General features: G+C 46.0%; 1 protein-coding gene and 1 pseudogene across 1 annotated transcript; both read right to left on the minus strand.

The window, feature by feature from the left end:
- Nucleotides 1–3667: 3667 nt before the first annotated feature.
- LOC104147685 (phytanoyl-CoA dioxygenase, peroxisomal-like) lies at nt 3668–13932 on the minus strand (annotated as a pseudogene).
- Nucleotides 13465–25564, minus strand: LOC104147672 (phytanoyl-CoA dioxygenase, peroxisomal). Its single transcript, XM_009680466.2, has 9 exons — nt 25216–25564; nt 22860–22915; nt 22074–22184; nt 21693–21858; nt 20907–20988; nt 18990–19171; nt 17923–18072; nt 16682–16813; nt 13465–14453 (listed from the first exon to the last, which is right to left on the minus strand). The coding sequence occupies exons 1-9, from the start codon at nt 25306–25308 to the stop codon at nt 14400–14402; spliced, it is 1026 nt and encodes a 341-aa protein (XP_009678761.2). The 5' UTR covers nt 25309–25564; the 3' UTR covers nt 13465–14399.
- Between the last annotated feature and the right edge of the window lie 193 nt (nt 25565–25757).

Genomic DNA, 25757 nt, shown 5'->3' on the forward strand with positions numbered 1-25757 from the left:
AGAAGGGTTGCCTAGTGCTGATCACTTAACAGAGGGCTAAATGACACTAATGAGGATAGAATTAGCAGGTTCTGTCTTCCCTTCCCAGGAGATCATGTGATGAAGGTGGAGGAGACAAGGCTGGGGCTGGATGGGAGCTTATTGGGGATTCACGCTGGCAAACCATGGGCACCTGGTGTTCTTGTGGCTCAATGTCATCCAACACACCAGCAACGTGGGAAGTAACTACTTACTTAGGGTCTCAATTAATTACCTTATTAAATGAAGCCTTCGATAACTCTCTGTCCTACGCCAAGATTTCTAGGACATGCATGTTAAACCTGCCTAATGCTGTTAGACTGGTTTGATTCAGGCCTGTGGATATCCTGTTGCTAAACTGCTTGAGCAGCCTCGTTAGGTTCAGTGAGTTATGTTCTTCTCATGTAAAGCCCTCCTGAAGCCTCACTGCTCTTCAACTGCTGCTCCTAAGGGACAACAGTTGTTGAGTGTGGAAAGAGCAAATGGTCTTTTAGCCTAGAAATTGCTTGGGAACAACGGTAGGAGCTGGAGCTGCAGGAGTCACGAACACAATGAGTCTTGTTTTCTCCTGCTCTTTTTTGCTGATACTGTTTTTGAGACATCCTTTTTGGAGTCCTTTTCTCAAAATCCCAGTATCCTAATGTAAACCAGAGGATCCGTGGAACTGAATCTCTAAGAAAAAAAAAAAAATCTACTACAAAATCACTACTTCAAAATCACAAGAAGGGTCAGTATGGTTATCACCACCTGCAAATTAGTGTAATCTTCAAGGCCAAAAATGGAACTGAGGCCTACAGACACAAATGGACGCAGTGTAATCTTTGCCCTCCAGCCTAAATTGGTCCACGTGATGTGCAGGAAGAATGAATATTGTGCTGAGCTATCCTCTAGTTAGCATCTCCTCGCTACACCAGTAATCCTGTAGGTAGAAGGGGACAGCAAGTCTTTGGAGCTGCAGATGCTGTGGCACCATCCTCGCAGCTCTGCATCCAGAGCTGCTGAGTGGGGAACCCCCAGAGGGCAGGACAGTGCACGTTAAAATGGGAAATGGGAAGTTAGTTCTGCTGACTTCCACTTGGCTGGAGAACTAGGGCTTTAATTTCAAGTGAGTAACTCACTGTAAGCTTTTGGGTAGCTGTATTTTCATGGAAAAATACTGACGATGTTTGCAAATTTAGTGAATTTTGAAAAATTTTTAATGGAAACATTTAATTTTTAAATCTTACATTAAAAAAGTAAGATGAAGCTTTGAGATGAAGTGTTTAGGAGAGAGACAGAAGGAAGGATGGAAGGAAAGAAGGAAGGAAGGAAAAGAAAGGAAGGAGGAAACAAAAAGAAAAAAAAGAAAAGAAAAAAAAAGAAAAAAGAAAAAGAAAAGGAAAAAAAAGAAAAGGAAAAAATAAAAAGAAAAAAGAGAGAAAGGAAGAGAAAAGGAAAAGGAAAAAAGGAAAAGGAAAAACAAAAAAGAAAAAAAAAGAATGAAAACTCTGTGTTGGGAAAAAGATGGACTAAAAACAACAGAAAAAAACATTTTAGCTGTTCTGGAAAGAACGTTTAGGACATTACCTTGATGGAAAAAACATCCTCAGCATTGATTCATGCCAATTATCTCTTCCGCTCAACTCACTGGCAATGCTCCTGAAGAGTGAGAATTTTCCCTTCGAGTGTCAGGCCGGCTGGACGCCAAGGGAAAGCAGCGTCTCCCTCCCAGGCTCTCCCGCGGCGAGCTCAACAGGTGCCACGCACAGGAGCGCCTTCCCACCTTGTCACCCTTCGCCCTGGCAGGAGAGAAACCAGAGGGCAGATCGGTGATACACCCATTGCTTTGGAGGAAAACAGCACCATTTCCCCCAAAAATCTTCCTTATCTCTTTGTTCTTCTTGCATGACACCTTTGAAGTATGATCAGAAGGGCAAACACCCAAAGGAAAAGTAGAATAATGATAAAATCGGGGCCAGGTCTCTGTTTGTGCCAAGTCAGTGAAGTCTTTTGCTCACCATCGCAGAGCACAAGATGGTAAAGAGATACAGAGAAGACCAGGCCACCAGCCCACAGTGGTTGCTCCAGAGTCCCACCACCGACATGGGCTGTCTAAAGACATCCTGCTCTTTCCCTCCAAGGTTGTATCTCATTCGGCCTTAAGGCTGCTGAGTGCTCTGTGGCCAAGTAGCTCTTCAGCAGTTTGTTTTCTGCTTTCTTTGGTAAAAACTCCTAAATTTATTTCTTTGGTACTATTCAACCCTTGCTCTAAAGAGGAGACATTATCTATTTGCTTCTGGGCACTGTTGCAAGCTGTGTTCTTGCATGAGGGTTTTGCAAACGTTGATCTATCTGATGCCAGGAAAGGAAGCAGAACAGGCAGCATTCATCATTAGGAACCGAGGCGAAAGAAGGCCATACTGAACATTTTGGCTGCCCCAGGTGGTTTGGGGACTTCCTAGGCCCTGTTTCTTCAGTGTGTTCACAAGCCTTTGCACACAGCCAAAGCCCAGCTATATCTGGGGGCTACAGCTCTGGGTGAACTTTGAGCTGTAAAGAAACATCTCAAATGCTTGGTGTGGCCAAAGACTGAGGCTTTGCACCCACAAATCATTGGAGGTTTCTGGCACTTTGTGTTTGTGACGTAGCCACAATCTCCACTAGGTGCAGGATCAGACATTGCCTCACTTTGCACTTAGCATGGCACTCCCTCCTCAAGAGGGAGATGAGAAAAAAAAATCAAGAAGTGAAGCACATCTCCAATCGTAGTCCTTTGATTGCCTAAAATAACTAACCACAGCAAATCCCTGTTTTTATAGGTTAGGTTTTCTTTGAAGTATGTATGTCAGCTGTTAAACCTCAGCGCAGTTATTTTGTATTAGCATAAAATAAATTTGCAATGCTGTCTTTCGTTAGGTTACCAATACAGAGGTCAACGAAGCACATAATCCTGGCTGCTTAGGCAGGGCCTGCACTCTCCGATCACAGAAAGTGATACTCAGGCATGTTTTCCATCCCAGTCTTTGGAGGTTGTTCTAAAGATTAATTTTTTCAGCTTGCACGAGCTTTGCTCGCATCTGCCAAATGCTCTTCATTTAAAAAAAAAATAAAACAAAGCAAAATGCTTAGGCGTCAGGAAAGATAGTGACTAGGATACAGTGTTTCCAGCTTATCACCGGACAGGAGCTGACCTGTTTGGCTTAATACTTGTAAAAAACAGCAGTGAACTTAGGGGCTGTCCCTTCAAAGTCAAAGCTCCAATAGAGAAATATATGCAATACTTAATGAAATGTTAAGCTACAAAATCCAACCAGCAAAAATAAATCTGAAGCAAGCTAAAAGGCTCATTTTCAGGACTAACATGGAATTCAGTCAACGTTTGCTGCCAGATGTGGCCTTGCTACTTGCTGTAAGCAAAAACACACTACAGATGAGCACTGAATAAAATGTGCGCCCCTATTTTTGCAAGTAAAAGTTACAGTCACCTAAAAACAGCTGAAATAAGTTCACACTAACTGCTTTGATTTGCAGTAATAGGGATCGAGTTGTGCTGACAAAATCCATTTTGGCCGCTGAGAGCTTAAAATGGTGTGAGCAGAGCTCGAGGAGGAACTGTGAGGGCTCTTCAAGGTCTTTCCATGGAAGCCAAGGGACTGCCTAGAGGGCAAGGTCACTTATCCACCACAGGCAGCTAGACAGCAAGCAGCAGGCTTATCAAAGGCCAAAAAAGGCCAAAAACACCTCCGAGTCACCCTCGAATACCTGATCTTTTATTCTGACTAGCACCCCTGCTCGGCCCTGTAGCTTCATATACATGGTTTCATCTGTGACACTCGGAATAAGAAAAAAACCCCACAAAATGGTCATACAGGAGATTCTTACAAACAGAAAAGGGAACTGAGCACCTATATTGTAACAAAGGGCTAATGTAACAGATCAGAGCCAGCAGGATAAGATCACGATTCAAGATTACCACAATGTCCAAAGGAGAAGTCATATTAAATTTGCTGCGTGCCACTTCTACCGTTTCTTTCTCAAGGTCTTCTTGGACAGTGTTCTTGACATCAATGTAGTAGCACTCTGAGCTGGCAAAGTGACAACTTATACTCTGCAGGCGGAAATGGGGTATCACTACCACACTGATTACAAAATAACCAAAGGCAAAAAGCTCATGCAGCGCTGGTTGTGGACACCCCACCCCTTCTTTACAGATCAAGGCAAAACGTGTCTTCCTCCTTCCAGAGGACTCCAGCACACCTGAGAGCATCCACTTGGAAAGAACATTCTTGCTCACGTGCGTGCTCTTCTTCCTTCCCTCCTCTCCTAAACACCTGCCTGCCATGGACTTTACTCATATCACCTGTACTCCTCTATCTGCACGCACCAGAATCATGTAGGATGTTTCCAGATGCTGTGGAAATGAGAAAGAAGAGCAAAGCTTGCTTTCTTACAGAAAATTTCCTGTGATTTTTAAAAAAGTCAGGTCTGTTGCAGTGCCTGGATTTCACTTCAGCGCTGAGCAGCATGAGTAACATCACCGATCAACAGTGTAAGCAAGCGCTACTTCGTCCCCATGAACTCTCAGATTATTGGCATCTGAACTGTCAGTCATGGAAATGAGAATCAAAGCAGATCTGAGTGTTTGGTAAGGAGTCTTCTTCTCTTCCTCCACATAGTCAAATCAACCCACTTATTTTGTAATCAGTTCTTGGTTAAACAGAGCTTAAGGATGCTTGTTTAATCAGCTAAAAATATTGATAGCTGTATCTTGAGATGGTTTCCTACCTTCCGGAAACCTGACGTCTTGTTTATTCCGGAGCCATGAATGAGCAGGGGATGGAAGAACCATGTCTCCCTTCTCCATGAGCAGGTGAACCCTAGGACTGTTCTCATCATAATCTAGCACTCCATGACAAAATTTGATCGCTGGGCTCTGGAAACAGGGCAGAGTTGAAATAATTCAGTAAAACTAGAGCAACTCTAGATTCTCTGTGTAGGAGGAGAGACACAAAGCTGGCTAAAAATCCATCTGATATCAGATGGAGCAGAACAGAACATCATACGGCCTTCAAGAACGATTAGTTTGGCCTGCTTAGCTTGGAGATTTATTTCATATAGACATTAAAAATAGATATGTTCACAAATATTTGAAAGAGTCTTCCACTACCATCCCCCTCCCTTTTTTTTAACCTGTGGCAGAGTACAGTATCTGAACAACTCTTCATCTTCCTGGAAGTCCTGTACTTTATTGACCATTTTTTCAGACTGAACATTTTGGGACCTCAGCATCTCGTCTTTCATGATCATAGCTCCCAGTAGATTTACCTCCTTGTTACAGATCCTTACGAATTCCTTCCTGGAAAGCAGGTGGGAATCAGAGAAGACGGAGCACAGTTTAGCAATCTTCTGCCAGCTCACTCTCCTCAAACACCCTGTTTCCACAAAGGGAGGTATTCAGCAACAGCACACGCTTCCCATGCTGGCCGAGCCCCAAGACTACAGCTTCCAAGAGCTCCCTAAGGGTGCTGCTGCACATAAACACCATGAGCAGCTTAGGCAAGAGGCCTGTACCTGAAGCGTTCAATGTCTTCATCAGAAACTAGCTTCTTGATGACAAGATAACCGTTTTCTTCATAGAACTGCCTTTGCTCTGTGGTTAGAACATCGTTGTCCAGGGTGTAGCTGAGATACGAACAGGAGAAACACATTAGTGCCACTGGGCAGAGCGAGCGCCAAGGGGGCGGGAAAGAGGAGACCTGAAAGGAAAAGCGTGGAGCGCTGGGCATTAACTGTTGACGGGGAGAGGCAGAAGGCTCCAGCCGGTGTCATCAAGGGGTGAATCAGTGAGAAGTCCTCCCAACAGGACGATGACAAGGCACCAAGGACATCTGCACGTGCACCTCAGCTCCTAGGACACGCCGCGTGTACACGGCCCGCAGGATGGCCTCAGCCCGCCAGAGCCTGCACGGTGTGCTAGCGACTGCGCGCTGCTTCTGCGTGGAGCCGCGAGCTACTTCTGAGATAGCGTTCAAAGCAGCCCCTTCCTACGACTGAAGGCTACACAAGGCCTGGTAATCAGCATGTGATTTATGTTATGCAGTGCGGAAAAAAAAAGAATTAACATTAAGTAGGATTTGAAATTAAAAGTTCAAAAGTTAATTTTTATTTTTTGTATGAATGAGCATGCAATTTACCAGAACATCTTTGGCTGAGTAACAGCACTAGCTTGTGCTGGAGTAGGAACAGCTGTCTAGGATATAGATTAAGGAACATGCATTCAGGCTCAATTAAAAATATAACTGCAAACCTGTCCCAACGCTTCACAGGGTAATCCTGAAAACAGGAGACCGTATGGGCTTGTCTTCTACCTCAGCTCATTCTGACAAGTTTAAATAAACACAACTGTGTTCTGCTCTGCAGAGAGAGCACAATCTCCTCCACAGAACAATTAAGCCCCATTGCTAGTGAAGCCCAATGAATTTGTGCCTGCTACTGAAGCTTCACCCAGAGGCAAGAGCAAAAAGGTGTTCCTTTTCAAGATGGGAGCGCAGAGGTAGCGCATGCATGCAAATGCAGCAAGTACTGGCGAGTTAGAGGAAAGAAAAGTTGGGCAAGAAGAAGGGCAGCTGAGGAGAGAAATTTAAGAAGGAAAAAGCTCAGGGGAAAAAGAGCGGAGGAAGAAGGCGAGAGAGGCATGTGCAGAGTGCAAGCAGTCCTCGAGCACAGGGCGATGGCAGTCTAGCTGGAAACCACTGCAGCAGGTCCTAGAGCGAGGCATTCTCCAATATCCCAAGTCCAACAAGATGCAAATTCTTTACACCATTTTTGAGGTCCCCAGTTCAGTAGAAAGGGGCCTCATCGCCATTCAGGTTCTCTAGACGTCCAGAGAGCTGGTCTTACCCCTGAAACCTCCGGAAAAATCTTCTTTGCTCTTTTCTTCAGATGTCAAAGAGCTGATCGAGATAGAGGCATTGGCTGAACCCCAATGCCCCTAGACCATGCAGCCCTGCTCTGCATGCCTCTGCCTCCCAGAAGTGAAGGACAGAAAGCAAGTCCACGAAGCATCGGATCCCATTTGAACTCCTTCTACCCAGCCTATGCAGCACCTCTTGCTCTTGCTGGTTTTGTTTTTGCCACCTCCATGACGTTCAAAGGACAAGTCTGCGCTTATTTGGACCCTGCATGCACTAACTCTACTTAAAACATAAGGAATACAGGCTGGGAAGGAGCTGCCGCCTCTGTCATTTAATTTTTGTGAAGACACAGAACATTTAAACCTCTCCCTTCCCCTCACACACACCCTTTTGGGAACAAATTATTCATGGAACAGGCATGCCTTTCAACAGAGCAGGCAGTTTAATACCCGGGGAACACTTACTTACAAGCAAGCCAATGCTTTTGTATACATTGAAGCATACACACAGGAAGGTTGGAGATTTCCACAACTTCATTTATTGTTTGTAGGATCCCAAGAAATATTGTCATATTAAAAAAAGAATGCCTAGGCTTTAATACAGATTTTTTCAGTTTTCCAAATCAGTCTGTGTTCTTCTGGTTCCTGTGTTCTTCAGGAGAAACGCCTTGAACAAAAATCTTTGAAGCAGCCAGGCCCAGATTATCCCAAGAGGTGTCAATACAACTCTTTCCTGGAAGCCACAAGAGCTTCTGTAATACCAACAAAAGAGCTGTATCAGGTCATCTTTCCTACCGAATCACTCTTCCCATATCAATCTCTTCTTCTTCTCTTTGGATATTTGATAAAATAGAAGCTCTAGAACAGGAAAGCCAGGTAAGAAGAAAGAGCAAAAACTGCCCATGCCTAGCTCTTTCTGGGGCAATGATTTCCAACCATTTTGCAATGCACTTCTCTCTGCAGATTCTCAAGGGATGGTGCGGGGTGCTGCATATCAAATTTATATTATTATTAGATATCGATAACCCTGCATAGTGACCTGTTGTTGTCCTCTTAAGAACAGAAGCCACAGAAGCCTTGTGCTCTACAGCTTGCAGAGCAACAACCAGTTCTCTACCAACACTGTCTGCATCTTCCCACGAGCGAGATAACTTTGTCCCACAACTAAGCAGCAGCCCTGTAGTTCAAGATCTGTATGAATCTTCAGCACTGCAGCACAGACAGTGTTCAGGAGCCACTCCAACTGCAAAAGAGCAAGTTACAGTCAAATCTAAGAAAGTGCTTTCACATTTTTCCTTTAAAAATAAATCCAGGCATCTATATACAACCTCCTTACCCCAGCCATCTGAGAAAGAAACAGGTATCAACCTGGAAAAGTCAAACACTCAAATAACTCAGAAAGTAAACTTCCTTGTGTGTATGTTTGCATTTTGAGGTAAAATTGACTTCCAAAGTTCAAATGCTGCTTTTCCTCTGAGGCTGCCAAAACAGTGCCCAACTGAATTCACAGTTGAAGAGAAGTCACAAGCAAGGATGAACGTTTTGCAAAGGCAATTGCAAACGCATTTTTTTCTCAGTTGCCTTTCAGTTAATGAAAGATGAGGTTGGGCATACTGAGTGCAGCATTCCCCTCTACCATTTTTACATCAAGCATGTAAGAAAAATCACCAGGACCCTGCCTGCCACATTCCGTATTCTGGAAGAAGATAATACCTTGCTCGATCCAGATCACAACATGGCCAATGTGGAGTCCTCTGCTGCTTTGTGCTCACCCCCCCTCCTCTCTTTCCATCCCAGATCAGAAAGGATACAAAAGCACGGGCTATACCCAGCTGTGGGGAAGAGTCCTGTAGGCTGGTGTCCACCTGAGCAATGAGGGTTGGCTTTTCCATCATCCTTTTGACAGTGAGTAGACATGACCAACAGGCCAGCTCGTAGCCCAGCACCTATAACGTCCCCACAGAGCTGGGGGTGGAGCTCCACCATGGAGCTTGGGGTGGAGCATCAAGACAACGCTCCCCAGGTGCCATTTGCTACTTTTCGCCTTCAGTGTGCGTGCCCTGACAGCCTGTGCATGCTCAGTATCCTCTGAAGAAATTGCTGCTTGTGGTTCTCATCGCCCTGGCTGGGCAACGGTGCAAAGGGAGCGAAGGAGTAGGAAGGTTGGGAAATGGGTGGGCCTGTTGCTAGAAGCTGGGAAGTACATGGGGAAGTTCAGTGCATGCTTCAAAATGCCCTCTTCTCTGTGCTGTTTTCCCTCGCATTTGCCAGCGGCTGTAGGGATTGCTGTAAGTGTGTGGCTGTAAACAGCGTGAGCAGTTAGTTTACAGCTATCACCAAGTGTGCAGAATGCAATGCCTGGCACTATCAAGCACAGACCACATCTGTGCTGGCACACATATTTTGCTAAATTGAACAGCGTTATCACGCCTGGTCTCTAAGAATGCCCTGCCAGGAAAATAGCCTTGAGGGGAAATCCTGGGGTAGGGAGAGGAGGAGAAGTGAAGCTAATGTGAAAATGGGAGTCCCAAGTAAAGGCTGCAAAAATGAGCCCTTTCAAGCTGTGACATGCTTTAAAAAGATATGTTCAGTCTACACTGTCCTTGGCACACTCTCATCCACCTCAATTAAACCGTGTGCATGCCATCTGACACTTTTGAGAAGAAAAATATGAAGAGAATGGAAATGGATCCATAGCTAAGAATTGCAGCACGGATTAAAAGATGAGTTTTGGCATCTTTGCATACAGCCCTTGTTGCCATAGTGCCTCAGAGCCTCCCCATTCCCACAAGGCGAACCTCAGGCCCGCTGCGTCCCTGTTCAGATTAGCTCGTGCCATTGCTGTGACAATGTATGTGTTAATCCTTACTGTGCCTTCAAGAGCTGTGCTGGGAAGCAGACACTGCTGAAAGGTGTGTGGTGGGGCTTCTTCTGATGGAACGTGCTATTCTTCATCTTTCCCCATTCCTGAGGCTGACTCCGCAGACTAGGGGTCAAGGCACTCACTACGAGAGGGAAGATAAAAATACAGCTCTTGCTGCAAGGATTGCAAGTGTTTGGGACACAGCGCTCAGTATGAAATGCCTTATAGCAACTATGAGGTCTCAGGAGGTGGCAGCAGTGATGGCTCCCTCAATGCCTTCTCCGACTCATCAGCTTCCTCCTCAGTCACCGCGTTCACCCACCCAGGCCCATCTTCTCCCCGGGCCTCCAAACCAGGCAGCTGACACCTCGTGATCCCACAGGGCGGACTTCTTGCCCACTTCTGCCATCTGAAAAATTAGAATCCGCTCAACTAGATATATAGGTTGGTCCCTTCACTTGGATGAGACTTTGAGGATAGAAAAGGAAAGTTGGGGTTGTTGCCCTTCTGTCTCCTCTGTTTATAGAAAAGTGGAAGCCACAGGATGAACTTGGTGACCTTCCCTTGGCAGACTCCTCAATTTTTATGTGAGCTTTTCGTGCAATCAGAAGAAAAAACTCCCGTCTGTTGGAAATTTCTTGATACTTTGGGATCAAAAAAAAACATTGAGTGATGTACAAAAATGACCAAAATTAAAGCACTGTTGAATGCCTGACTACTATGGCCCTGAATTCTTACGTGACAGTCTGCATCATTCTTTAGGTCTTGTTTATACCTAATCTCTTGCAGCTGCCAGATTCTAGTAATTTGGGTGAATGTATTTAAGCAGGCAGTGTATTCCTCTGAGGAAATCTGGGTTTTGAGGAAGCAGGGCAATGCAGAGCGGCAAACCTGGCAGAAGTGCCAGCTGGTGCCCTCTTCCTTGCTGCCCAAGTCCTCAACCAAAAGCAAGAGGGGAAGGAAACAAGGTGAAATATTCATGAAAACCTGGTTACCTTGGCGTTACTAAGCGGAGGGCAGCTGGTGACTTTGTTAATTATTGCTCATCCTCTCCTTGTCCCTTTCCAGCAGCCGACAGGGTTATTCAAAGAATAAAAGGGAGTTTGGACCAGAAAGGTGATAAAATCCTGCAGCTCCGCTGTGGCTAGAGCTCCCTCTGCAGTCACTCGAGTTACATGACTAAATCAGACCCACCACAAACACAGCTTTTCTCTGAGAAATCCCACTGAGGTCAACCTTTCCTGTTGTCCTGTAGCAGGCCCAGAGAGCAATACTGGACCATGAGGGTTTGTACCACCTCCATCGTAACAGCAGAGCTCTATATCCACATCTCCGGAGCAGAGGCAGCGATCTGCAAGTGAGAGAGCACCAGTCTTCTTAGGTGAGGCTTATCTGGGGGGGGAAAAAAAAAGGTTGGAAATCACTTCTTGGAAGTAAACACAGGCAAATTAAACAGACTGTTTACTAGTAATAGCCTCGCTAAAAATGCTCTCTTCCTTCAGAGAAAGCTTCTCCCTTGCTAACTAGATGGTGTCCTGAAGAGGCATAGCAAGCTGTCATTGGAGATGCTGCACTGTATTGCCAGGAAATCAAACCCGAAAAGTTACGTGACTCTTGTGGCTTGCTTTCTTTTTCCCTAAAAGCCTCGTGGAGAAGGAGATGAATTTCCATTAGTTCCCTACTTTTGGGGCATAGGCTTTGGAAACCTGGCTCCACTGTCATTGAAAAATCCCTCCTGACTGGCAGTGGTGGGAACAGGACCAAGATAGTGTTTCCCAGGGAGACCCCCCTTACGTAGGTGGTCACACCTGCACTTACTACTCAAGCACCCTTCGGACTGTAGTCCCTGCTCACATATCCTTTGAATAAGAGCTTGTAGATCCTTGCTATCCTGGGACACAGTCCCCACTGCCTTCCTGCACCCATGGGCATGGGACTTTGCTGAGAAGGAGCCAAGAAGCCCTGCTGGACCTGGCTGTGCCCAGAATCATCTCAGAGAGAAGGGAACAGTCTCCTGGGCATTGCTGCATCAGCCTTGCACAGAGTCGAGCCTGAGCTTGCCTAAGCTTAGGCCCTCAGGCTCTAGAGTATCCTTGACCTGTTGTGTGCTCACTCCTACTACAGTGAGTCTCTCGACAGGTGGAATAAGAGTTTTAGAAGGGTTGAATTTAGAAGTTCTGCGAGGTCTTTGCTGGATTTGTTCTTCTGCCAGCTGAAAGAGGAAATTTAAGCCTGAATTAAGCCAGGCAGAGAATGCAAATTTTTTAAAATAATGCTAATGTTCTTCCTTTCCTTCTCTCCCACAGATGTAGTAAGAGAAACTCAAAAAGTCTGGAAACTCAAAAAGTCTGGAAAATCTAACAGACACCTGTAGCTCTCCTGTGGTCACAGCTCCCACTGCAGTCAACCCAGCTACATACATAACACCAAACAGGAAAGTCTCCCCACAAATGCAGTGTAATAAATGTCATGAGATACCCAAGATCCTCACATGGATTCCCTGGAAGGCAGCAGCTAGGGTGTGATCCACAGCTCATGAAAGTCAGCAAAGAATTTTCCAGCTCACTGAAAATAGCCACTCGGGCACGTGCAGCAAGCCAAAGAGCAGGCCCAGGTCTAGCAAGACATCCTAGCAAGTCTTCCTGAGTGGGATCAGCACAGAGGGTATATACAGCCTGTAGGAAGACATGCAGGTATAGGCATTTCCAAAAGCACTAGACTGAGCAGGGGTGAGAGGGGCTGGTCTTAAAGGCTCCCCCTTGTCCGACCCATGGTGTCACTGTCAGGGCTCCCAAGAAGAGTCCGTCTATCTCTACCCAGGATTCACAGCCCAGAAACCTCTGCCCCCACCACCAAGGTTTTAGGAGCAAACCAGTGAAAGTGCTCAAAACATCCCTGCTTCAAGAGAAAAAGAAACACAAAAAACCCACAGCTGCTGCAGGACAAACAGGAAGAAGTGCAAAAATCTCCTCTGCATTACATTGGCAGGTAAAAAAGGACTTCAGGAGCTTAACAACTGCTTGTTACCAAATGCATGAGCAGTCTTTGGCACACAGCCTGGATCAGACATCCCTGCCCTCCCTCACTGAGCGACACAACTTTGCTCCTTCGTGCATTTTGCTCTTGAGCCCAGCAACCCATTTGCAACAAGCTGCAACAGCTTTGCCTTGCAGCCTCTTGTCCACGCAATGCCCTGGGGGAGCAGTGCTGGAGTCTGTGGGGTAGAGGACACAACTGCACCTGCACCCCTCCTCTCACCCAAGTCGTCTCCTGAGTCACAGGAGAGAGGAGCAAAAGGAGCCACGACAGCATGGCGATGGAGCCAGGCCTTTTGGACGTGCCCTCTGGAAACTGGCCAAAGCCTCTCCGGTGAGAAAGGCAGGGGAGCACTTTGCTTCTGGATCTGGATGAGACTGGGCCTCAAATGGGACAGAGCAGCCTGCCATCCCATCTGCCATCCCATCAGCATGCAGGGATTCTGGAGCTGGCCCAGCAGTCCCCGGAGGGTTTGGGGACCAGCAGCGCTCTATCACCAGTTGGCTTTGAAAACGCTTCTGTTTTGGCACCTTCTGCAAGGCTGGTGGTGGTGGGGGAATGGGACAGACTGCAAGTTTACACTAGGGTATTCTACTGCGCACCCATCCCCATACCTGTTGAACTGTAGAAAGAACACAGCACAGACTCCGTTAGGTGGCTTTGCACTAATTTAATCTGGATTTCAAAAGTCGATTCTGACAGCAAAAAATTGCCGCAGCAGAGAGAATCGTTTCAGTGCACATGGCTCGACCTGGCCGTCGGAGCATCCGGAGGAGCGCTGAACCTTCACCCACCCAGCAACCGCCAAAGGCACCTTTTCCCAAGCACGCCAGTCTCACGGGAGGCCTCCCTCATTTCAAATAGCCTTAAATATCAAAGGCTGATGGGAGGCTGGTTTGCAGGCCCAGTCGTTCCCCAACCCTATCAACCACACGTTCCGCTACTGCAGTGCTGCTCACTAAGACAGCATACCACACCAGCTCCGGCTTGAGGAACTGTGTCCATGGATCGTGTTCTAGACCATGAAGCCCATTTGTCTACCCATCATGTAGTTGCTTGCACTCTTGCTTCTTCTGCTCCCAGTAGCACCACCTTCATCAGCTGCACTAGTGGCTTTCCCCATGAGATCGTTCTAAAGGCTTGCATGAAATTCTGATTCATTGTATTTCCTTTGTGTAGAAAAGGAAGTTGGAAACCCTAAAATCCAGAAACTTGCGTAAAATCTTGTATTAATATAGCATCAGTCCAAAAGTATGCCAAAAGAGAGACCTTCAATAAAGAAGAATGAAAACATCAAAAAGTGAACGTGATCTTTCAAGACCATAATTCTTTGATTGCTTAAAATAACTAACTACAGCAAATCTCTGTTTTTGTAGGTTAGATTTTCCTTGAAGTATGCCAGCTGTTAAACCTCAGCGCAGTTATTTTGTATTAGCATAAAATAAATTTGCAATGCTGTCTTTCGTTAGGTTACCAATACAGAGGTCAACGAAGCACATAATCCTGACTGCTTAGGCAGGGCCTGCACTCTCCGATCACAGAAGGTGATACTCAGGCACATGTTTTCCATCCCAGTCTTTGGAGGTTGTTCTAAAGATTCACTCTTTCCCCTTGCACGAGCCGTGCTCGGAAGCTCCAAATATCCTTCAGAAACAAAACAAAAGTAAGGAAAAGTGTAATGAGCCAGCGAAGATGATGACTAGGATACAGCTGGAAACACAAAGAGCATTCTCAGCTTAGCTAGGTACTCAACAAAATGCATCAAAACACTTACTGAATCTCCTTTCAAATTCTAGATATCATGAACAAAAATACAGCTAACACTAGAACAAGATACAGCCCACACCCTAAGAAGTCAGGTCATTTGTGGGTTTGACAAGGCTTGCAACAGGCCAAACGTTCAATTCTGAAAGATGGCAGAAAAGGAACATGTACAGCACAGACAGTATTACCCTGGCAGAGGTCGTCTAACCTGCTTGTATGCACAATGTCTCCCTTGCAAACCTTTGAGTGCTACCGGATTTCCTCTGGTTGGAAAAGCTCACTGACCCACTACATATTTCATATTTCTTTATATGAGGAAGCAATATCTCTTGAGCAGCAGAAACGAGCAGCAAGCAATGGATATGAATACAAGCACTTAGCTCAACACCAGGCACTGAGCAGACGTTGCTGCAGATTGTAAAGAAAAGAAAAACACAACCATTTGCTTCATGGAAGTAAGCCTTGGGCAAGTTCCTGTCTCAGTTTCCCTGCGTGAGGATTACTTAGTTCACATCAGTAGTGTTATGAAGGTAAAACATAAGAAATAGGCACTCCTCTTTGGAAGAGAGCACCAACTCTAATTAAAGAAGGTTTAGGCTACGTGGGAAGACACAAGAAGGCGTGTACGGGCACACACTCACTGTTGCTCACGAGACGGAGTGAGCCTTGTAATGCAGCACTCCAGGCTGCACTGTGCGCCTAAGTAATTCCAGTCAAGAACGCTTTAGCTTTACAGATAATACCTATGATCAGGCTTGTAAAATACAGCTGGGCACCCAACCCTACCTAGGCACCCTGTGGAAAAAAAGAAAAAAAACCTAGCCCCTTCCCCCCATCCCAAAAAACCCTGGATATTTAGTGATTTTAAAAGGTACTCATTGTCTATTACATCTAGAACTTACTGTCTTGATTCTGGATGTGTATATGTTTGGGAAATGCTGTGGATTAAGACATTCAGAAGATTAGGAAACATTCAATCCCAGTACAAGGTTTATCATTTTTTCAGTGGCTGAACTCCCGGAGAGTTTATATTTATTTTCTGTTGTACACAATACTTTCAATTATTCAGCATGAAGTGGTTGTCCCTATTTTTGGGGGTGGGGGGTAGATGTACATCTCTGCTCACTTTCCTGCTGCTGCTTCAAATCTAAGCAATAGCTATGCGATTATATTTAATCCCACCCCTCCCCCCCCCCCAAAAAAAAAACAGCCAACCTGTCCTGTCAGGTGGGGTATTGCTAGTTGTTTTAAAAAGAAAACACATTTGCTGTTAGGAGGCGAAACCTAAGACCTATGCACATGCTGGCTATGGATGAGCACTGAATTGATTGTGCTTTTTTTTTTCTTGCAAATTCAAGGAAAAGAGATCACCACATCTTCCTACCTACATCACAGAGCCCAAATACAACTGCAAAGAGCTCTGGTTCAGTTGCAACCCCTCAACAAACGTGGAACAAGGACACGCAATGGAGGGTAACACCCGCATAAACTTCACCCTATTCCTGCTGCACTGCATTAGCCCTCTCCATATAATCTGCTACCCAGTGTGGCAAGTCTGGGTTCCTTGTCTGGAAGTCTCAACTGCCTTGAGCGGTCTATAGAAGTGAAGATGAGCAGCCTCACAGCAGAGCCATCAGTACAGCAGAGTCCAGGGCTCCTTCTGACTCACACTACAGCTTCAGTTACAGTCACCCACAGACCTGCTAACACATTCTGCACTAACTCAGGTTGCACCAAAAGAGATCAAGGAACATTCATAAAATCCATGTTGATGAGCAGAGCTACAGGAGGAACTTCTAGAGCTCTTTCCACAGAGGCCAAGGGGCTGCCTAGAGGGCAAGGTCACTTATCCACCACAGGCAGCTAGACAGCAAGCAGCAGGCTTATCAGCAAAAAGGCCAAAAATGCCTCCGAGTCACCCTCAGATACCTGATCTTCTATTCTGACTAGCACCCCTGCTCGGCCCTGTAGCTTCATATACATGGTTTCATCTGTGACACTCGGAATAAGAAAAAAACCCCACAAAATGGTCATACAGGAGATTCTTACAAACAGAAAAGGGAACTGAGCACCTATATTGCAACAAAGGGCGCGTGTCAAAATCTTACCTTGAGGTCCACAGAAGATATGTTAAATTTGCTGCGTGCCACTTCTACCGTTTCTTTCTCAAGGTCTTCTTGGACAGTGTTCTTGACATCAATGTAGTAGCACTCTGAGCTGGCAAAGTGACAACTTATACTCTGCAGGCGGAAATGGGGTATCACTACCACACTGATTACAAAATAACCAATGGCAAAAAGCTCATGCAGCGCTGGTTGTGGACACCCCACCCCTTCTTTACAGATCAAGGCAAAACGTGTCTTCCTCCTTCCAGAGGACTCCAGCACACCTGAGAGCATCCACTTGGAAAGAACATTCTTGCTCACGTGCGTGCTCTTCTTCCTTCCCTCCTCTCCTAAACACCTGCCTGCCACGCAAGCTGCAAAGCATGCTGGATTATAACCTAGTCTGGAGAGCTCCAAGACACTCAGTGCTGATTTACCCCAAAGGCAGACTACCGCTGGAAGTTAGCGCAGTAAGAGGGCCTCCTGTCGTTCTACGGGATACGGGTAGGACAACGACGACAGGTTAGGACTATTGGTCTGCTTGTCAGGAGAGAGGCAGCGGATCAGACTCAATAGCAGTTGGGCGCTCTGCTCTCAGGATCAGGAGCAGGAAGTTCCACAGCTGCTACTGGGACTGAGAGAAAGTGTTGCACAAGAGTCAGTGCAGGCAAAAAAACCCGTAGAATAATCTGTGCTGCAGTGCACGAGGGGGAACATCTGCATTGCTGCTAGCAAAGGGATGGAGGCTACCATTCCCTTAGCCCTTGCTTCGATGAATCCACTTCTGGCAAAGAATCAGGCCTTGAAAGGAGAGCACCTTTGCTTGTTTCTGTTCTGCATAGTGATGCAGAACCAGTAGCTGATGTGCATAAATAATTATTATTTATTGAATGATGGTGGCTCCTGGTATCAAGAGATGATGTGTCAAGAGGGCAGGAGGAAGTTAGAGAATATTTGGGACAGAGCGAAGGGAACTACTGGCGAAGCAAAAACAGCCAGCCAGGCTTCAAACATAGATTCAACATCTAATTGCTATTGCTGCTCTATTTCTCTCCACACAGAGATATTAAAAAAAAAAAAAAAAAAAAAAAGATAACAGAAGTGTATTAGAGACCTAAAAAACACATTAAAAAGTTCATCCAGATATTCATAAGTTTGGGAAGAGAGGGGAGGTAGTGTTACTCTGATCAGCTTAAAAAGGCAAACAAAAGTATTGATAGCTGTATTCAGGGCTAGTTTCCTACCTTTCGGAAACCTGACGTCTTGTTTACTCCAGAGCCATGAATGAGCAGAGGATGGAAGAACACCGTGTCTCCCTTTTCCATGACAACGTGAACCCTGGGACTGTTCTCATCGTAATCAAGAATTCCATGAAACAATTTGTTTACTATGCCCTAGAAAAAAAGCAAAGTTGAAATCACTCAATGAAAATTACAGCAATTGCAGATTCTCACTGCGGGGGAGGGCAGAGATAGCTACTGATTTGCTTTCTCCTAGGTAGCATATTCTGCATGCTCAACTCTGCTTGAGCAGGGGGGTTGGGCTAGATGATCTCCAGAGGTCTCTTCCAACCTCAGCCATTCTGTGATTCTGTGCGATTTTCCACTGGTGAGAACAGAGAAGAGCACGAAGAAATCACAGAAGTGTTGACTGGAGGCCACCTCTGGGGTTTTGGCTCCTGCTCCAAGTATGACTATCATCAACGCTAGGCCAGGTCAGGAAACATCCATCCTTAAGAGGAAGTTACCACTTGATATTTAATTCCATCCAGTTGTTTACCTCCCAATTTCTCTTCTACGGGAAAATACACGTGCTTGCCAGGCAGGAACAAATTCCGAGGAGGAGAAACAGTCCTCAGACTTGGCAAGAATGGGGAAAGCAGTTGCATGGGTTTATATGGTTATGCTGCAGAGTGCCAGATAGTTCAGAGGTCTCAACCCCTTGCCCTGAACTACAGTGCACTGGCGGTTCAGCTCCAGAAGGGCACCCCCTCCAGCACCTCAAGCCAGAGCTACAACAGTATTCTTGAGAGTACGTAAACACTTCTCCCTCATTTACTAGGCTGCTACTTTCATCTGAACAAGAACAACTTCACTCCCATAAGTGGGAGAGGGAAGAAATCTGCTCAAGGCCAGGTGGGCCACTCTTAAGTCACACAGAGCAAGGCCAGCTAAACAACTCTCACATGAAGCAACAACCTGGTAGCTGCATAAACAGAAACCCCACCACTGAAAACCTCAGCTGTGACCTGCACATCATCCCTCCATCTTGGCATCTTCCAAGCCTCTGCAAAGCCCCCATGCAGATCTACCTCCCACTTTGGGTAGCCATGAGGCTTCAGGGACTCTTTGTGTGTCCCTGGCAGCACGACCAGACACCCGTTGTTCCTATCGGCCCTCTCCATGGCGGTCCAGGAGCACACGATGCGGTCCGCAGGCCGGAAAGGGAAGTAGTACAAGTCCTGATGCATGGGATGGCGAAAAGTCTGTTTATCTGTAACACAGATTCAAAATCTTCAGCCTCTTCAAATGTGACACAGCCTTTTCCTCCATATTAAGTCACTTCACTTGTTAATTCACTATTAACAAATGAACCTATTAGTGGATAGACACTGCTGAACATACGTGTGCTGGACCCTGCCACCGATTTTGAAGCCGAATGTCTACACCCTCCCGCTAAGACATACCAAGAGCACAGTCATGGATCTCAGGTCAGCAAAAGCAAGCGGACACAGCATACTCCAGGAGACTGTCTGACTGTGCACTTGCTCAAAAGACCTGTTTTCTTGGCCTTGGCCATCACCAATCATTTGCTGAGTTTCCACCTTTTACTTTGGCTGCTCTCCAGCTTAATGAACTTTAACCCAGCACTGTGTTACATAAATCTTTCACAGTATAAAGATTTTCAAATAACCACAGAGAGCAGTGCTGGAAAGCATATCAAGAAGTCATTTGATCCATCCCTGTGTTGTAAGTAGAATCAACGCTGACTGTGCTGTTCCCAACAGATGTTTATTAATCGTTCTTTTTTTTCCTTTTGTAATCTATATTTATCAGTCTGTAGCCTCCCCAGACAATCTACCTAGCACTCTGTTAGCCTCCTTCCTAGATCTTTTACTAATATCTAAACAGAAAAAATATTGCTGAGGTTATGCTTCTTACTTCTCTTCCCACTATGGAAATGGAAACACATCGTCCTTTTCTACATTAAAACAGTCAATATATTCAAAGACTTCTCTTGCCATTAAATTTTCTCCTCAGATTGATATAATCAGGATATTTCTACTTTCCTCAGGAGTCATATTATATAGATTTTGGCAGCTTAGAAAACTCTCCCGAGTTCTCTCCTAAAGTACTCCTCAGAAGGATTCCTGTGGAGGTCTTCCAAACACAGAACAGCTTCCCTCCTCTTGATCACTATTGTTTTGCTGTTCCTTTATAAACGTATTGTCTCCTATTGACTTTTCTCCCCCAAAATGGCACTTTTCTGGGGAGTTTTTAAGATGACAAGTAAAGATGACGTGAATAAACTCAGAGTTGTAATAACTCAACACAATATACTTATACTAAGAAGCTGGGCACCTGAGTGAGATGCTGTAATATGCTTAATTAGGTTCTCTTTCTCTTCCTCACATGACCCTTGTATGAATTATGATATCAATTTTCAGCAGTGGGAGCCAGAGCTAGATTTCAAAGTCCTTGTTCTGGCACCTATTCAAATATCTTCTTATCAAAGTGCTGAGCACCCAACACCTGTCAGTGAGGTTAGGAGTTACAGGCTAATTTTGACATGTCTGAACTCTTAGTCTGGAAAATAGCATATAAACTCTAAGCTATGGATGCTCCCTGTATTTAATGTCTTTTACTGAAGTCCACAGAAGCACTTTTTTTCAGCACATGTGAAAAGTCAAGCTTAAAAAGAGTGTGATGTCTTAAGCAGCGGACACTTATGCAAGTGCAACTGGCTGAATAAGGAGCTCCAGTGCCTACCTTTGAACACATGAGCAAACAAAGGTCCACAGAAAATTGAAAGATAAGAAATGTATCTCAGTAAGCCAAGGCTAAACCAAAAACAAACGATTACCAAAGTGGCCTCATACATTTTCAAAATTATTTGGTTTTGATTTGTCGCAAGTCAAACAGCTTTTCTGAAACAGCAAGCTCAGTTTTGGCCAGATAGCATACATACAGCAATTTCTGTATTTCCCTGTTATCCAAGTTCTCCTTACCAGAATCTGGAAGTTTATTTATCAGCATGGTGTGCATTGCCATTATGTTTGGCCCTGTGAAGCACTCAACGTATTTGAGGACCTACAGAGAAGAAAGCATTAGAAAAAATACTAGAAACATGAAAGACACAAGCAAAAAAGCTGAGAAAGTATTGGGACCCACTGGGGTCCTATTGGCTGAGGACTAGGGTACAGCAGGAGGAGGAGGAAGTTAAGAGGGAGGGAAGCAAGACATGACACGGGATCTGTCACGTCTTGCAAATTTGTATGGCAGTAGGAGGCCAAGACGGAAGACGGTGTGGCCACTGGGCTGAAGTAGAAAAGGTAAGGAGGGCTGTACTTCCACAAAGCTCAGCAGAGGCTTGGGGAAAGAGTAGATAGCGCTATTGGCTGCTCTCTAGCTATGGCTCTCTGCCATAACTTGAATATCAGCTACCAGCCTAGAGAGCAGATGCTTTACCCAGAGAAAAAAGTTCAGAAAATGCTGCTAATCCCTCCTACTAGCTTGGTACAGTTTGGGCAAGTCACATTCCCAAACGGCTCACCCACTGTAGGAGTGGGGGAACGCTGCTTTAAGTTTTCTGTCCTGACTACCATCCCATGTTCACACAGAAAACTCTTAAAAGATTGTTTGATACGCTTTTCTCGTATATATTCTTATGGGAGTGATATATGGGACAAAGGACAATGCTTTAGCAGAACTAAACAAACTTCTTCACATAGGCATTAAAACATAGATACGTTCACATATGTTCTTCCACCACTCTCTCCCTTTTGTTTTTTTACCTGCGGCAGAGAACAGTATCTGAACAACTCTTCATCTTCCTGGAAGTCCTGTACTTTATTGACCATTTTTTCAGACTGAACATTTTGGGACCTCAGCATCTCGTCTTTCATGATCATAGCTCCCAGTAGATTTACCTCCTTGTTACAGATCCTTACGAATTCCTTCCTGGAAAGCAGGTGGGAATCAGAGAAGACGGAGCACAGTTTAGCAATCTTCTGCCAGCTCACTCTCCTCAAACACCCTGTTTCCACAAAGGGAGGTATTCAGCAACAGCACACGCTTCCCATGCTGGCCGAGCCCCAAGACTACAGCTTCCAAGAGCTCCCTAAGGGTGCTGCTGCACATAAACACCATGAGCAGCTTAGGCAAGAGGCCTGTACCTGAAGCGTTCAATGTCTTCATCAGAAACTAGCTTCTTGATGACAAGATAACCGTTTTCTTCGTAGAACTGCCTTTGCTCTGTGGTTAGAACATCGTTGTCCAGGGTGTAGCTGAGATACGAACAGGAGAAACACATTAGTGCCACTGGGCAGAGCGAGCGCCAAGGGGGCGGGAAAGAGGAGACCTGAAAGGAAAAGCGTGGAGCGCTGGGCATTAACTGTTGACGGGGAGAGGCAGAAGGCTCCAGCCGGTGTCATCAAGGGGTGAATCAGTGAGAAGTCCTCCCAACAGGACGATGACAAGGCACCAAGGACATTTGCACGTGCACCTCAGCTCCTAGGACACGCCGCGTGTACACGGCCCGCAGGATGGCCTCAGCCCGCCAGAGCCTGCACGGTGTGCTAGCGACTGCGCGCTGCTTCTGCGTGGAGCCGCGAGCTACTTCTGAGATAGCGTTCAAAGCAGCCTCTTTCTACCCTTTCGGGTAGGAAAAGCGAGCAAAAAAGCAGAGATCAGTCCTCAGCAGTTTTACTCCCAGCAGAGATATTCAAGCACACAGGAGCATCCTGTGGAGTCAGATTATTCACTCCAACAGGCACTTTCAAGATTCAGAGTCAACCTTTTTTGTAAAGCTACAGTTAAACAAGGAGGGATATATCCCAGAAAAATTGAAAGCTGTATAAAGACCGGTAATCAGCATGTGAGCTAGGGTATATTGAATGGAAAAAAGAGCAAAATACTGAAGGTTAATTTTTTATCTGTGTATAAAGAAAGACAGAGCTTACCGAAACCTCCCTGGCTGAGTAACAGCACTAACTTGTGCTGAAGTAGGAATGATGGTCTGGGGTATAAATTAGGGAACATACACTAGTATAGAGTAGAGTATAAAAGAATTTACCTAAGTATCCTGAACCCTACAATATGCTTCTTCTTAAAAATACATGCTGTGCTGTACAACTAATTCAGGTTTTTGCTTATTTTGCTTCTGGAAAACCTTTCCCACCTTCTGAGTAGCCTGTCTGGCAGAAAAGCATAAAATAATGGAAAAGTACAGTCTTGTCCATGCATATAGCAAAGTGAGTGCAAAAAGCCTTAGACTCCGGAGAAGGCCACAGGCCTGGATTCACTTCCCAGAACGTCAAAATGCTTAACAAGATGCTCATCAGAGATGCCTACTCTCTCAATCTTTCTTTATGCTCCAGAGAGCAGCTGAGCCTCCCAGAAACAGTGGGCAGAGGGCAACTCCACCAAGCATCAGATCCCATTTGAACTCCTTCCACCCAGTCTTTGCAGCACCTGTTGCTTTTGATGGTTTTGTTCTTGCCACCTCTATGACACTGAAAGGACAACTGTGGGGTCACTTGGACCCTGGATGTGCTAACACTATCTGAGGCAAGAAGAATACAGGCTGGTGGAAAGGAGCTGCCACCTGTGCTCCAGCATCTAATTTTTGTGGTGACACAGTATATTAAAACTTTTCTCTTCCCCTCACACAGGCCCTTTTGGGAATAAGTTAGTCACAGAACAGGCAAGCTAGCCCACAGAGCAGGCGATTTAATATCTGGGAACACTTATGAGCAAGCCAGTCCTTTCATACAGATTGAAGCATAGGCACAGCCAGGTTCCAGATCCCCAGAAGCTTTTCCAAAGCATCTCCTTGCAGCTTCTCAAGGGATGATGTGAACTCCTGCATATTATCTGAGACAGGCACGATAATCTCGAGTAGTGGCCTTTTGTTGTTCTCTTAGAAACAGTCCCACAGAAGCCTTGTGCTCTGTAGCTGCCAGGCTAACAACCACTGCTCTTCCAGCTTCACCAGTGTGTGACCGCCCCCAAGTCAAACACTCAAATAACTGTAGCTGCATAGCTGTTTCCTGAACCTCCCTTGTGTGTCTGCATTTTGAGGTGACCTTCACTGCTGCAACGTGTATGCTGTTTCTGTCCCGAGACTCCCAAAACAGGCAGCACCCAAGCTGAGTTCACAGGTGCAAGAATGAAGGTCTTGCAAAGGCAACTGTGAATGTGGCTTTTTCTCAGCTGCTGTCCTGCAGTGAGAGAGGAGGCTGGGGATACCGAGTGCAGCACTCTCCTCTAGCTCCCTATGCCAAGCATCCAAGAAAAATCCCAGGGAACATCCCTGCCATGTTTCACCTCCTGTTGCTTCCTTTCCTTTCTGAGGCCGCAAGGCAAGACTCTGTGAATGAACGATAGTATGTTGGGTGCTGCTGTTGCGTAGAAATAACTCATCTTCCCCTACACCAATTTCTAGAGCAACTACAGGAGGAAAGCTAGCTATCTACAACACAATATTAAACTCTCTATTGTGGAGATTTACATTTAAATAAACAAAGAAGATGAGGACATCAATTTTATTTTATTTTTCGATGGCTGGCTGGGGCAAGAAAAGAATACACCTCCTGAAATATCCCCTAACGTCACATTGCAGTCTTTGGGCTGGCCAAGAAATGACATCTACTAAGACAGCTTTATTAGAGAGCAATTTGTTCTTAGTGTTCCCAGGCCTAGTGGTGAAGAGCTCACTTTCTTCATACAGTTTAAGGTAGCAGCTTTAAAAATTATGTCAGCAGTCATTTTTCATTTAATTTTTGGAAATGTGGGACGGACCACCATGAAAACTTCTTTCTGTCCCGGTCTTCCTCCTCTGATGTATTTTAAAAGTGGCAGCCTCCAAAATTTCCACCTCATTTCTCATCCACAAGGACAACACAAACAAAACCTCTATGTTTTTCCTGCTTCCGATCCATCGGTTAGGTCTGCACCTCTCAGCAAGGTCTGAGATTCACCGTGCAATTGCTGAGCCCTGCAGGATTCAGTTCCCCAAACACCGTGAATCTCTAGAACACAAATTCACCCTTCGCCACCGTTCCTGAGGCCACAAGCTAACGTCAGCAAGTCTGGATGTGCAGGTAGCCGCTACGTGAAAACGCACGCTTATGTTTTCAGCACCTTTTATGACCAGCCCCTTATAAGCAAGCAAGCAAAGCTGCTCCACCACGGTGTCAAGACGTACCCAGGAGGGCTGCCATGAGGCAGCCAGCCCTGCAGACATCTGCTGCCCGGGGCCCCAGCGGGCCACCAGCATGCTGCTCCCCGCTTCCCACCCCACATCAGAAAGGATACGGGAGCGGGGGGCGCCCCCCGCCACGGGGAGACGTGCCGGAGGATGACGTCCAGCCGAGCGGCCGGCCCCGACCGCTTCCCAGCTTGGTCCATAGCGCCCGGCAGCCCCAGAGCTCAGCCCGCAGCCTGACTAGATCTATAAACGCCGTCGGCGGCAGCGCTCGGGGTGGAGGGAGGCCCCTTGCCCTCTGCAGCCTTTGCCTGGGCTGCGCATGCGCCAGCGGCCGTGCATGCTCAGAAACGCCTGCACAGAGCCAGCGCTTGGCAGCGCTTGCAAATGGGAGGGCTTGCTGGAGGCTGGGAAGTACATGAGGAAAGTTCAGTCACGCTTTTACATCCCCCCTCCCTTCCTGTATTTTTCCCCTTTCTTATCTGCCAGTAGCGACTTAGCTGCCAGGATTTAATCAGTGAGCGTGCAGAGAGCAACGCTTGGTGCTCTCGGTCACAGATCACGTCTGAGGTTGGCCCAGATATTTTCTTTATTTATCTCCCATCTCTAAGGAGATTTCCAGAGCTTGCTTAATCTCTCCATGAATCAGTTT

The sequence above is a fragment of the Struthio camelus genome, chromosome 1, assembly GCF_040807025.1.
Source record: "Struthio camelus isolate bStrCam1 chromosome 1, bStrCam1.hap1, whole genome shotgun sequence".
NCBI classification, from domain to species: domain Eukaryota; kingdom Metazoa; phylum Chordata; class Aves; order Struthioniformes; family Struthionidae; genus Struthio; species Struthio camelus.

Excerpts from the sequence above, each read along its gene's own strand:
- LOC104147672 (XM_009680466.2), bottom strand. The coding sequence starts at position 25,308 with ATGGACCAAGCTGGGAAGCGGTCGGGGCCGGCCGCTCGGCTGGACGTC. Across the intron at positions 22,185-22,859 it reads ACTCAGCCAGGGAGGTTTCG|CTACACCCTGGACAACGATG; the intron begins GTAAGCTCTGTC and ends TTCGTATCTCAG. Across the intron at positions 19,172-20,906 it reads AAATAAACTTCCAGATTCTG|ATAAACAGACTTTTCGCCAT; the intron begins GTAAGGAGAACT and ends TCTGTGTTACAG.